This window comes from Ranitomeya imitator, chromosome 3 (assembly GCF_032444005.1).
Source record: "Ranitomeya imitator isolate aRanImi1 chromosome 3, aRanImi1.pri, whole genome shotgun sequence".
Lineage (NCBI taxonomy): Eukaryota > Metazoa > Chordata > Amphibia > Anura > Dendrobatidae > Ranitomeya > Ranitomeya imitator.
In genome coordinates this window covers 489,011,422-489,026,279 of record NC_091284.1, presented here as the reverse complement: position 1 = coordinate 489,026,279, position 14,858 = coordinate 489,011,422, and the positions used below count along the sequence as shown (strand labels likewise).

The 14,858-nt window shown below is 48.0% G+C and overlaps 1 protein-coding gene across 2 annotated transcripts in view; it reads left to right on the top strand.

Moving 5' to 3' along the window:
• The window catches only part of RNF149 (ring finger protein 149), an 88,492-nt gene extending 86,182 nt beyond the window's left edge, over positions 1–2,310 (top strand). For both annotated transcript variants that reach the window (XM_069757603.1, XM_069757604.1), the window contains one exon: positions 1,241–2,310. In XM_069757603.1, the coding sequence (XP_069613704.1) occupies positions 1,241–1,308 (68 nt within the window). In that variant the 3' untranslated portion in view covers positions 1,309–2,310. The remainder of the gene's footprint in view (positions 1–1,240) is intronic.
• The last annotated feature ends 12,548 nt before the right edge of the window (positions 2,311–14,858 follow it).

The window sequence follows — 14,858 nt, the reverse complement described above, 5'->3', positions numbered from 1 at the left end:
AAAACTGATTTAAGGGCACAAAAATTTAAATTTGAAAATTGCAGAGTTTTCTAAATTTTTGCCAAATTTCCGATTTTTTTCATAAATAAAGAAAATTCATATCAACTAAATGTTACCACTCTCATGAAGTACAATATCTCATGAAAAAACATTCTCAGAATCTGTAGGATCCGTTGAAGCGTTCCAGAGCTATAACCTCATAAAGTGACAGTGGTCAGAATTGTAAAAATTGGCTTGGTCAATAAGTACAAAATTGGCTCGGTCACAAAGGGGTTAAGGTACAAGTATATTTTTGAAGGTAATATACAGCTGTACCAGTTTATAGGAGCGGACACGTGCCCTGAGTTATCTATAGAATCTCAATATGTAGATCAGACACGTGTATCTAATCCCATCTTTTGTGATATGCATCGGATCCATGTATCTAATTCCATCATGTGTAATACACTCCAGACCCGTGTATCTAAACCCATCATGCGTGATATTTCCCAGACTGGTGTATCTAATGCAGACCTGTGCAATTAGATACGCGGAGTGTAACACACGTTGGGATTAATCGCAAATCCAACCCCAGTTTATGCAGTCAAAATGTAAACTAGTTGTACGCAAGGTTTTCATGGCAAATTTCTGCAGCTGCTCCCCCTAGTGTTTCAAAGTGGAAAATATCAAACCCTTTTAGATTATTTTTCATATTTTACTGCATTAAAAAATATAATTTGATGGCACCTTCCCTTTAATGGCTGACTAGTGTTGCAAAATATTAAATTGCATAATCCTATCATGATCATAGAAAATTCACTCAACCCCATAGTTTATATTTCCAATTTTAACCATTAAATGATCAGGCCAGAGAGGCTTAATGACCAGTTTTGTTTTTTTTTTGTCTTTTCTCATTTTATCAGCTGAAACTTTTTTGACAAACTGATAAACATAATTTTTTTGGTGTTTTTTTTTTTTTCTTTGTTTTGCACTAAATCACTTTTTGAGTTCTTCATATTCTTCTTCTGTTTGAGTGGATCCCTAATAAGCGTAGCTTTTTTTGTTTATATCTATTGCGCTACAACATTATTTTGTACTAAATCATCACTCATGGCCCAGATCATTAAAGTTAGGATCATTAATGTTTTTATCTAAGTGACCTGCATCGTACTCTTCCTTGTCTTATTTCCTGGATGTCTCTTTAGAACTGTTGGTAATTCTGAATACACAATTGACTTGTGAAATGTCTTTTCCTCCACAGATGATCCTGGCAGTGAGGAAGCATCCGGGGAACAAGCACAGAATTCTGGAACTCCTACTGTTCTCTAACCTTCTTAATTAAGGCCCTTCAGACTGCTAGAAATTTTACGGGTTTTATATAAGCCATGAAATGACATTTGGTTTCAGAGAAGAGTATAAGAGGCTTATAACTGCCGGATACTTATTATATTATTATTCTATTTAATTTAACATACAAGCCCTTTCTTCAAGCACATATACATGGCATTCGTAACATATTTGTGTAAAGTCTGGCTAAGAGGGCCGAGGCGAGTACTGGTGATATAATGTTACAGTTAATGTCAGGTAGGAAATACGTGTAATTCCTGGAGAGAATGAAATCCCTAGCTGAAGCAATGGCGAAACGTTTAATGGACTAGATAGAACTTTGTGATGGCTTATGAGCTAGTCCCCTCTTCCAGTACACTTGGACTCCATGAGAAGAAACCTTAAACACAAAGCACTTATTCAAGGAGACTCCCTGGCTCTTTATCCATTATCTTGATGCCCGTGCACAATATACAACTGACGGCCGATTCTGGAAATCTGGCTCAGGTGATCTGTATACACAGCGGTGACGAACAAATTCTGTTGTACTTGGTCCATCTCAGGAATCGGGACACTTACACTGATAAGTTCTGTTCTGTTGGATCCGGCTCTGAGATCCCGGCACCTCCAATGTTGAATACGTTCTGTTTTTGTTTTGGATCCAGCTCAGGAATTTGTGTGTTTGCGGTGATTGAACAGATGCTGTGGTTGTGGATGGAAAATGCAAACATTTCAAGATTACCCAGTTGTACCACTCAGTGACAGGTTTACTCATTAATTAGTTTGACCAAAGGCTGCTGAATATTGTTTTCTTTTCTTTTTGTTTACATTTAGATATAAAGCAAATAGCATAATTACTACATAATGTACTGTGCTCAATATCGGAGGAATTAAAGCCTTTTTAATGGTTGTAATAAATGTTACATAGATCTGTGTGTTTATCGCCCAATTAACCCAATTAGTAGGTGATGAGAAAGATTAAAAATTTCTTGATTTTTATCTTCACACTGTATTGACTGCCAGTAACTACTTACTCTGATCATTAGAAACCTTCAGCTACAGCGAGGACTGAAGGTACCGTCACACTCAGCAACTTTTGAACGATAGCGATCCGTGACGTTGCAGCGTCCTGGATAGCGATCTCGTTGTGTTTGACACGCAGCAGCGATCTGGATCCTGCTGTGACATCGCTGGTCAGAGCTAGAAGGCCAGCACCTTATTTCGTCGCTGGATCGGCGTGTGTGACGCCGATCCAGCGATGTGTTCACTGCTAACCAGGGTAAACAATGGGTTACTAAGCGCAGGGCCGCGCTTAGTAACCCGATATTTACCCTGTTTACCATTGTAAATGTAAAAAAAAAAAACACACTGCATACTCACATTCCGGTGTCTGTCACGTCCCTCGCCGTCAGCTTCCCGCACTGACTGTGAGCGCCGGCCGTAAAGCACAGCGGTGACGTCACCGCTGTGCTCTGCTTTACGTCCGGCCGGCGCTCACAGTCAGTGCGGGAAGCTGACGGCGAGGGACATGACAGACACCGGAATGTGATTATGTAGTGTTTTTTTTTTTTTTGTTTGTTTTTTTTTTTACATTTACAATGGTAACCAGGGTACACATCGGGTTAATAAGCGCGGCCCTGCGCTTAGTAACCCGATGTTTACCCTGGTTACCTGGGGACTTCGGCATCGTTGGTCGCTGGAGAGCTGTCTGTGTGACTGCTCTCCAGCGGCCACAGAAGGACTTTCCAACGATCACGGCCAAGTCGTATCGCTGGTCATGATCGTTGGAAAGTTGATCAGTGTGAAGGTACCTTTAAGTATACGTCTTGTACAGGCATCCAGTTCAGCCCTAGAGCAAGTAGGCCAATACGTAAGGCCAAATTCCCACCATGAGCTTTTTGGTGAGTTTTTGATGTTGGAGATTTTCTGCAGCATTTCTGCACCCTTTAAGTAGGATGGGTTATTTGCATTTTTTCAAAAATACGCAGCTTCGAAACTCATCATGGGAACTTAGCCTAACTTTCACTTTGCTCCCCTGTAACAGTAACCCCACAAATACAATCCATGTGGTAAGACCCATGTGTATCATTTAGAGCAACATCAATAATCAAATTACTACTAAATTATAATTAAAAATGACATATAGTAATAACATTGAGACATCATAAGGGAGATTAAAACAAGAACACATGGAAAATGTGATAAATATCCTGCATATTATAAGTAAAATACCTTGCATATTACATAACATACAGTAATACAAAAAGTATCAAACAATGTAAAAAAAACAAACAAAAAAAAACTACAAAAAATGTTGTAAGGTAGCGGATTTCATGACCAGGCGGTAATGTCTTTATTTTGGCAACTTACGAAAATAACTCAAACAATATCCTCCAGGTCACAGCCGGATCATCCAGAACAGTCGATTGCCGTGGGCGACTGCACCACCCTGTACTTGTGGGTGCAGCAATGACTTTGCGCTCTGTCTCTGACCCGTGTTCAGTCTCACATAGACATGACTTACATGGGGGCTCCTGCACTGTAGCTTACAAACCAAAAACTGACACACCTAAACCTTAGGTTTTCCTAAATCTGACCTGGTCAAATAGTTTCACTAAGTCCACACTCTTTTACTTTAAATTTTAACCCCAGCTGTGGCTGCCATTCCAATGCCCTCCAGCGGGTTCAGTATGTTTTTAAGCACATCATGGAGCACACGTAATGACTAGTGATGAGCGAGCGTGCTCAGATAAGGTGGTGTCCTAGCACTCGCATGTCCTAATCGAGTATTTCTCCTTCGCCACATTGGGGGACACAGGACCATGGACCATGGGTGTTATGCTACTGACACTAAGTTGAGACAAAAAAAGGTTAGCTCCTCCCCTGCAGTATACACCCTCATGCTGGCTTCCAGAGACCCAGTTCAAGCTTAGTGTCCGTAGGAGGCACACTGGATTTAACTCTCTTGTTACCGGACAAAGGGGCGACGGAACCTTTCAAGGCTCCGATCTCCCCGAACCAACAACAGGCAAGCACAGGAGTTTTACCTCTCCTTATCCTCTTTTGCGACGTGGGATGCCACTGCCTGAGCTGATTTTTTGGGGGTTCCGGGCTCCTTTCAAGGGACCGATCTCCCCCCCCCCCCCTCCTTACAGACGAGCACATGGAGTATCCTCTCCTGCAGCCAGGTCTTTTTTTGCTGGACATCTGCCCTGCCCACCAGGTTTTCCCTCGGCTGTTCAGAGGCACTCTGCATTGTGGTGTCCGTGCAGCCCCCACTGCATCGCCACTGAGAAAGCGGCTGATGGAAGGAGGCGGACTGTTCCTCTCCACCCCCCTCTCATGGGGATGGTGGATAGAGGTTTCCCCAACCCTGCACTGTCCTAACCACCCTGGGCACAGCTCACCTGCTGCAAGCTACTCTGCGATCCCCCTCTATTCGGGGTAAGTGCCACATGGGGGGGTCGGTCGTTCTAGCGGTTCCGGAGGGCTCCTTCTCAGGAGCGGGGCACTCTTTTTCAGGGTCTCCATAGGCCTTCTTGGCGCCGGAGCTGCACGCCGGGCCGAGGCCGCAAATTTAGTCCCCGGCTTTGGCCTAGCACAGGCCGCATCCCGATAGGCCCTGCCCCACCTTTCGCATCATCCTGCGGCTCCGCCCCCGGTCCTGGCACTTCTCGCTCTGCGAGATTACCCTCCCAACCCCCGGCGGCCATCTTCCATTTCACTGCACACCTCAGCTCCAGCTCCTCCACCTGCAGCGCTCTGGACGCCGGCTGTCTTCTCATTAGCGCCGCCGCCTCACCTCTTTGCGGGACACAGGACCACGGGTAAGGAGACCACGTTAGGTTCTCCCTTGCAGCGTCACCCTCGCTTCCATAGTGTATAGACCCTGAGGACTATCACTTACATTGGGGTACATCATGTCCCAGTCAAGGGCCAAAAAGATCACCAAGGTGCATACTACCTTTATTACCGCGTGTACCACCTGCCAGGCTCCACTTCCTCGGCCTCAAAGTTCCCCCCTCTGCTCAGCCTGCGATGCTCCAGGAGCCCTCCGCCGCCACCGACCCCAGTGTATCTAGCACCCCTGAGTGGGCCACTGTCACAGTCTATGGATACTTTAGCCAAAGCGATTAAATCCCTTCATGACACCTCTGGGGAGCGGGGCACTCTTTTTCATGGGTTAAGAGATCCCTCCGTAACAGGGAAATCGTCGGCCAGCAGGGGCTGCTCTCACCGGAAGGAGGCACGGTCATCCAGAAAACGGATCTGCACTACCTCTCCTGAGCACTCACCACACCATTCAGCCTCTGGTAGCTACACTTCTCGCTCACCCTCTCTAGGGGCTCGTAGCGATCACGACTCTGAATATGAGTCTGATGCATCCTTAGACCCGGATGCTCTGGAGTTTAGATCTACTGTTGACTCCCTCATCGAGGCAGTCAATCATGCACTAAAAGTGGACGATGACCCTTATTCTGCTCCGGACCATTCCGTCTCCTTTACGAGAACCAAGTGTTCCTATAAGACGTTCGCCTCTCACCCAGATTTCCTGGATATAGTCAGGCGACACAGGGAGCGTCCGGATAAGTGTTTTACGGGCAAAAAGGCCCTGGAATCGAAGTTTCTCCAGTCACCTTCCACGACAGCAGTATCGGAGGATGTCTCCCACCCTAATGGGGGACAGGAAACAAAGAGGTTAAATACCTCTCCCCTTCTTGCAACCACCAGTGTTTTTCCTGTCCCCTATGGGGCATGAAGAGGTTCTCTGATAGTGCTGCCGTAGCCGGCGATCGTGAGCACTGTTACCTTGGTAGCCGGGCAGTCTAGGTCGGGGGCTCCGCTCTCCTCCTTCAGACTGCTCCCATCTCAGTGTCTTCCACGCAACTTGGGACCTTCACCCGCCCTACCCGCGCCTCTTTTGGGAGGCAAAGCAAGGCGGTGCGGTGCTCCGGGGTCCTCCTGCAGCTGCCCGGCATCCACCCTTCCTCCACGCTGCTGCTGGCGCGTGCGCACCAGAAGTGACGCGCATCCGAACTTCCGTTTTTTTCCCCGGCGCCATGCGCTGCAGCTCCCGCGCGCGCCGATCAGCGTCCTGGTCTAGGACATCCAGCGGCAACCCGGAGTGGCATCTCTGACTCCCCCCAAACGGACCCTAACGAGGAGGAGGAGCACCACCAATCTCGCTGGGAGCCTCGGTATACTATTTATTCCTGGCTAGGGAAGCCTCCAGGTAAGACCTTCTGTAGTCAGGACCTCTGACCATATGGACGGCGACAAATCCCTTCACTCTGCTTCTGCGGAGCCCAGCGCTCACCCCCCTGCTGTAAGTAGTGGGATGATGTCCCTTGCTGTCCATTTTTAATTTTAAGCGACTTAGTCCGACTTTCTCTTTTTAGGGAGACAAGGTCTATGCCCCTAAGAAGGATAAGGTGCCCAGCCGCAAGTGTGCTGCATGTGCGTCCAAGCTTCCCTCCACATATAAAAAGAAGCTCTGCCAACCATGCACAGACGATGTTCTGTGTACTGAACAGCCCTCACTCATGGACAGCATTAGAACCCTCATCAGGCAGGAGGTTCAGTCCTCCATGGGGAGAATTGCATACCTCAGGTTCAGAGGACATTTGGGATAATGAGAGTTCTACCTCTACCTCTGCTCCCAAATCAGAAAATAAAAAATATCTTTTTTCTTCCGAGGATTTGGAGGAATTAGTGTCCATGGTGAGGGGCACCATGGGGGTGGAAGAGGAGGTGGATGGCCATTCTGTGCAGGATGACATGTTTGTGGGTTTAAAGCCTAAATCTGTGAAGGGATTCCCCATACACAAAAATATTGAAAGCCTTAAACTCCATGAGTGGGGCCTTCCGGAAAAGGGGTTAAACGTCCCATCAGAGTTTAAGAACCGTTTTCCCCTTGAGGGAGACTGTTCTCTATTTGAAATGCCTAAGATGGATGTTCAAGTGTCAAGGGTAACCAAAAAAACGGCACTACCCTTCGAAGATTCCTCTCAGCTGAAATATTCCATGGATCGCAAGACTGAGAGCTTTTTGAGGAAATCTTGGGATACTTCAACTAATTTGAGATCCAACGTGGCTTCAACATGTGTAGCCAGATCCTTGTTTCTCTGGCTGCGTACCTTGGAGAATCACCTTGTTCAAGGTACATCTAGGGAAGATATTCTTAATTCTCTCCCTCTGCTCCAGAAGGCAACTGGATTCCTCGCGGACGCCTCCGCAGAATCAGTAAGAGTTGCCGCTAGATCAGCGGTTCTCACTAATTCAGCTAGAAGGGCTTTGTGGCTGAAATCCTGGGGAGGCGATATTACCTCAAAGTCTAAGCTTTGTGGTATTCCCTTCCAGGGTCATTATGTATTTGGGCCAGTTCTGGACGAAATCTTGGACAAAGCCTCAGATAAGAAGGTCCTTCCGGAACAAAAGAACCCTAGAAAGCGTTTTGTTTTTTTGTTCCCCCGTGACCAAACCCCCCAGCAAAATTACAGGGGTAAGGGCAAATCGGGACAGTGGAGTTACCCCAAGGGAGGGAAAGCCAGAAATATCCTGGTCCCCCAGCCTCAACAGACCTCTGAGAAGCAATGACTGCTCTCCGGTCGGAGGTCGACTCTCAGGATTCCTCTCCCAGTGGCAGATGATCACCACAAATCAGTGGGTCCTGCGTACCATACAGGAAGGCCTAAGATTGGAGTTTGAGAGTCCTCTCCATTTGACTATCACTCCTCTACAATCCCCAGGACTTCGGGAATCTCTGATGCCGGATATCTTAAACCTGCTTTAGGCAGAGGTGATTTCCCATGTACCACATCGGGAAATAGGAGAAGGTCACTATTCCCACCTCTTCCTGGTGAAAAAACCCTCTGGGAAACACCGTATCATCATAAACCTGAAACCTCTAAATCATGTAATAAGATACCGAAGATTCAAAATGGAATCGATCAAATCAGCAATTCCGCTGATCGGTCAGGACTGGGTGATGGCGACGTTGGACATGAGGGACGCATACTACCATGTGCCGATACATCCAGACCACAGGAAGTTCCTCAGGTTCGCGATTTCCCTAAACAAGCGGATCAGCCATTACCAATTCAATGTTCTTCCGTTCGGAGTCTTGTCTGCTCCACGAGTCTTCACCAAGATCATGTCAGAAGCGGTAATCTTTATTCGTCAGCAAGGGGTCTGTGTCATTCCATACCTGGACGACTTTCTTATCATTGCCCCATCCGCTTCACGCCTCAATCAGGATGTGACAATGGTCCTCGACATCCTAGGATCGCTCGGGTGGATCCCGAATCTGGCAAAATCAGACCTTCAGCCTTCTCCACGGAAGAAATTCCTAGGAGTCCTTCTAGACTCGGAGAAGAGAATGTCCTTTCTACCCAAGGACCTTCGGACCGATCTTGTCCACAGGATCTCCAGGTTCAGAAATAAAAAAAAAAAAACGACTCTAAGGGACTCTATGTCAATCCTGGGTTCTTTAACATCATGCATCCAGGCAGTCTCCTGGGCCCAGGCCCATACGAGAATACTCCAATCGCACATCCTGATGTACTCAAGAGGACGCCAGATGGCTTTAACCAGGAAGATTCCCCTTCCCTCTCGTGTGAGATCCTCCCTGTCATGGTATATCCAGTATACGAATGACCAACAGCACTCACTCTTGAGGGCGCACGTTCAAAGTCCAGGGAACCCTCCTGGGAAAGTACAAGTTCAGCAAAATAGGAAGAACAGCGCTCCAAACGGGTGTTATCCAATAGAAAAGAACTTTATTCCAGCCATGGTACAACAGCTGTTGTACCATGGCTGGAATAAAGTTCTTTTCTATTGGAGAACACCCGTTTGGAGCGCTGTTCTTCCTATTTTGCCTCCCTGTCATGGTGGCTGAACTCCCGAAATCTACATCGGGGAGTCAGCTGGGATCAGACTCCTCTCAGAGTGCTCACAACAGACGCAAGTCAGAGAAGTTGGGGCACCGTGATAGAAGGCTCCCACTTTCAGGGGTTGTGGCCTCCAAATGTAGGAGACAAATCTGAGGTAATTGAAAGCAGTGGAAGAGGCGCTAAGAGCCGCATCTGTCATCATCCAAGATCACCATGTACGGGTGATGTCAGACAATATGACCACTGTGGCTTATCTCCGGCACCAAGGGGGCACAGGACAATTGAGCCTGAAGTTAACTGCTGAAAGGATTTTTTCCTGGGCGGAAAATCACCTGTCCATCTCTGCAGTACATATAAAGGGATTGGATAATTCCCAGGCGGATTACCTCAGCAGGAGGGACTTCCATCCAGGGGAGTGGTCTCTAAACCAGGATGTATTCCTAACCCTAGTCCAGAGGTGGGGAACTCCCGATGTGGACTTGTTTGCCAACAATCGGAACAAAAAATCAAACACCTTCTTCTCCCTGACCCCCTCAAGCGAGGCACAGGGACTGGACGCTTTCTCCCACCCCTGGGAGTTTACCCTGGCATATGCTTTTCCGCCAATACCATTGCTACCCAGAATGTTGTAGAAGATCCGGATAGATCAAGTAACAACGATTCTGGTAGCCCCATTGTGGCCAGGAAGAAGCTGGTTCAGCGCATTGACAAGCATGTGTCTAGAAGGCCCGATTCTGCTTCCCCAGAGACGCGACCTTCAACAGGGTCCCCTGACCCATCCAGACCTACACAAGCTAAAGCGGACAGCCTGGTTACTGAAACCGAGATCCTGAAAGCCAGAGGACTCGAAACCCTACAAAAGAGTAGGAAGCCAATAACTAACGCCATTTATGGCAAAATATGGAAAAAAGTTCTCATTATGGTGTTCCCCAAACAGACCGGATCCTTTCAACCCAAATATTGCACAGATCCTTCAATTCCACCAGAAGGGCTTAGAATTGGGGCTTTCACCTAGCACCCTAAAGGTTCAGGTGTCAGCTCTTGGGTCTTTCTTCGACCAGGATCTAGCAAACCATCGATGGATCAAACAATTCATAACATTAACAACTAGAATCCGTCCAAGACTCTATGTCCACACCCCTCCTTGGGACTTGAACCTGGTGTTAAAAGGTCTGACCGAGTACCCCTTTGAACCCCTATCAGCTTTTAGCTTAAAGATCCTGACCCTTAAAACCGTCTTCCTGGTAGCTATCACTACTGCCAGGCGTATAGGGGAATTACAGGCCTTATCAATCCAGGAACCATTCCTGACCATAACCATGGATAGTATAATCCTTAAATTAGGCCTTGCCTTTACACCTAAGGTAGCTTCAGATTTTCACAGAAATCAGGACGTCATATTACCCTCATTTTGTCCAGATCCCTCTAATCCAAAAGAAGAGGTCTTTCACACCCTGGACGTCCGCAGGGTGGTCCTGTTATACCTCCAACAGACGGAAAGTTGGAGGTTGGACCAAAACCTGTTCGTCCAGTGGTCAGGACGAAATAAAGGCAAGAAAGCTGTCAAAAACACGATCGCTAATTGGATTAAGCAAGCCATTAGCCTGGCATACTCATCTCAGATGCTTAAGGTACCGTCACACTCAGCAACTTTGCAACGAGAACGACAACGATCCGTGACGTTGCAGCATCCTGGATAGCGATCTCGTTGTGTTTGACATGCAGCAGCGATCTGGATCCCGCTGTGCCATCGCTGGTCGGAGCTAGAAGTCCAGAACTTTATTTCGTCGTCAGGTCGGCGTGTATCGTCATGTTTGACATCAAAAGCAACGATGCCAGCAACGTTTTACATGGAGCTAACAACCAGCGAGAACGATAAGTGAGTCGCCGTTACTGGATCGCTCCTGCATCGTTCTGGAGTTGCTGTGTTTGACGTCTATAGCGACCTAAACAGCGACGCTCCAGCGATCGGCTCGTTGTCTATATCGCTGCAGCGTCGCTGAGTGTGACAGTACCTTTACACCTCCAGCTTCACTGAAAGCCCACTCCACCCGTTCAGTCTCGACTTCCTGGACAGAGAGGGGAAGCATATCAGCAGATATGCAGAGCCGCCACCTGGTCGTCAATCCATACATTCACCAGACACTATAGGCTCAACTTCAACAGGGACCTATCGTTTGGCAGACGTGTTCTGCAAGCGGTTGTCCCCCCTAAAGAAATTAGCGGTTGGTATCACTCCGATACTGCTGTCTTGGAAGGTGACTGGAGAAAATAGAATTAGTTCTTACCGGTAATTCAGTTTCTAGGAACCTTCCACAACAGCACTAATTTCCCTCCCTATCTGATTTATTTATTTCTTGATTCCTGCACTTAAGTGGTAACTATACATGCTACTGTGTCCAGAAAAAACACTGGTGGTTGTAGGAAGGGGAGAGGTATTTAACCTCTTTGTTTCCTGTCCCCTATTAGGGCGGGGAGACATCCTCCGATACAGCTGTCGTGGAAGGTTCCTAGAAACTGAATTACCAGTTAGAACTAATTCTATTATCCCTTTTCCACAGATCTTGTTAAAGATTGGACGGAATCTCCACTAGTAGATCCTCTGGTTTCGTGCTTAGCTACCAAAACTCTCTTATCCATTCCTGATGGTGCTTCAATTAAGAATCCCACAGAACGCCAGCTAGATTCCCTAGCTCGCTCAGTGTACGAAGCCTCAGGTTCCTCTCTATCTCCCTCCTTCGCTGCGGCTTGGGTTGCCAAGGCAATGGTGTTCTGGGCAGATTCCCTTGCAAAATCCATTCAGGAACAGGAACTTCCGTCTGAGGTGGCGAACCTTGCCAAACAAATTGTCATGGCAGGAGACTACATGATGTATGCGTCTCTCGACGCAGCGGACTGTGCAGCAACTGCGGCTTCGAACTCCATCACCATTAGTAGAGCTATTTGGCTCAGAGTGGCATGCAGATTCCTCCTCAAAAAAGTCTCTGATTTCCCTTCCTTTTCAGAGCGGGCATCTTTTTGGAGAAAAATTAGACCAGCTTATTTCCGACGCTACAGGAGGGAAGAGCAAGTTCCTCCCGCAACACAGGCCCATAGCTGCTTTTCAGCGCCAACAATATTTTCGCTTTCAGCCTTTTCACTGTAACCCATTCTGGTCCAATTCCGCCGCCTCATCCAGATCAGAACGATCCGCACCCACAGACAAAGACTCTCGACCTTCTTTCAGGCCAAATCAGTCCTGGCGAGGAAAACCTAGGCAACTCAGAACCAGAGGGTCCAGGCCTGCCAGATTCCCTTCGCAATGACTCGGGGACTATTCCAGTTGACACCTCCAAAGTAGGCGGACGTCTGCTTCTTTTTCAACAAGTCTGGCTCTCCGTCGTCCACGACGAATGGGTCAGGGATCTGGTGTCTTCTGGCTACAAAATAGAATTCTCCACCTCCCCTCCAGCACGGTTTTTTCCCTCTCGTCTCCCAGGTTCGGGAGCTCAGTCTCACGCCCTTCACTGCGCCATCGAATCCCTCTGCCAAAGCGGGGTCATCGTTCCGGTTCCGGAACACGAGAGCTTTAGAGGTTTTTACTCAAACCTCTTCGTCGTGCCAAAAAAGGACGGGACGGTACGCCCCGTTTTGGATCTGAAGCTCCTAAACAAGTACGTAAAAGTACGGCGCTTCAGGATGGAATCTCTCCGGTCGGTCATCTCCTCGATGGAGAGAGGGGAGTTCCTAGCATCAATAGACATCAAAGATGCTTACCTTCATATCCCAATCTTCCCGCCACATCAAAGGTTCCTCCGTTTCGCCACAACTTCATAGCACGTTCTCTGGATCCCCAGGCCATCGGAGTGGATGCTCTGATATCCCCGTGGCATCAGTTCCAACTCCCGTATGTGTTTCCTCTACTTCACTTACTGCCGAAGGTGATCCGGAAAATCAAGACGGAGGGGGTTCAGGTCATCCTTGTCGCCCCGGATTGGCCACGTCACACATGCTACACGGAGCTCGTTCAGCTCGTATCCGACGTCCCCTGGCGGTTACCAGACCGCCCAGATCTGCTTCGCCAAGGGCCAGTCTTCCACCAGAGTTCAGGGGCCCTACGTTTAATGGCGTGGCTGTTGAAACCTCGATTCTAACTCAAGCTGGTTTCTCTCAGCAGGTCATTCCCACCATGATAAGCGCTCACAAAGCGTCTTCCGCTTGCATCTATCACCTCACCTGGAAAACCTTTTTCTCGTGGTGCAGGCTCTGAGGTCGCCCTCCACTTGTTTTCTCAATCCCTTCCATTTTGGATTTCCTACAGTCCGGCTTAGATTCCGGCCTGGGGCTGAGTTCCCTCAAGGGTCAGATCTCAGCGTTTTCTGTGTTGTTCCAACGTAAGATCGCTTGCAACTTGCAAGTCAGGATCTTCATTCAAGGGGTCTCCCACGTGGTACCCCCCTACAGAATGCCGTTAGAGACCTGGGATCTCAATTTGGTTCTGTGCGTTCTTCAGGAACCTCCGTTTGAACCTCTGCAGGATGTCCTGCTAACTGTCCTCTCCTGGAAGGTTGCCTTCCTTGTGGCAGTAACATCTATCAGACAGGTCTCAGAATTTGGCTGCTTTATCCTGCCGGGTACCTTTCCTTGCCTTCCACCAAGACAAGGTAGTCCTACGCCCATTTCCGGACTTTCTCCCTAAGGTGGTCTCATCTTTTCACCTTAATGAGGACATCATTCTTCCCTCCTTCTGCCCACAGCCAAAACACAGGGTCGAAAAGGCCCTTCGTACCCTGGACGTGGTACGGGCCCTTAGGAGGTACATTTCCAGAACTGCTCATTTCCGCAAATCGGACTCCCTCTTTGTTCTCCCGGAGGGTCACAGAAAGGGTTTGGCTGCGTCTAAGGCCATGATATCCAGATGGATTCGGTCTGCTATCCAAGAATCCTACCGGGCCAGGGGCAGTCCTATCCCGGCAGGGATTGGAGCACACTCCACTCGGTCGATGGGTGCTTTCTGGGCCATCCGGCACCAGACAATGGCGGAGATGGTTTGCAAGGCCGCCATGTGGTCCAGCCTGCATACTTTCACAAAACACTACAATGTCCACGTTCATTGTTCTGCGGATGCGGCCCTTGGCAGACGTATTCTGCAAGCAGCCATCGCCATTTATAGTCAGATGGTACACGGAGTTATTTGGTTGTAATGTTTCCCATCCAGGGACTTCTTTGGGAGGTCCCATGGTCCTGTGTCCCCCAATGTGGCGCAGAAGAAATAGGGATTTTTGTGTACTCACCATAAAATCTTTTTCTCCGAGCCACTCATTGGGGGACACAGCACCCACCCTGTTAGCCTGTTCAGCTCATTACCTTTTTCGGTCTTTTGACTTTCTTTGACATGTTATACTCTAATGTTACGTGATATATTATTATTAATCTCCTACTGCTTTTGCACTGAACTGGGTCTCTGGAAGACAGCATGAGGGTGTATACTGCAGGGGAGGAGCTAACCTTTTTTGTCTTAACTTAGTGTCAGCCTCCTAGTGACAGCAGCATAACATCCATGGTCCTGTGTCCCCCAATGAGTGGCTCGGAGAAAAGGAATTTACTGTGAGTACACAAAAATCCCTATTTTCGGCATGCTCAAAACATGTTCAAGTCCTCGCAGCTACAGTCATGGCCAAA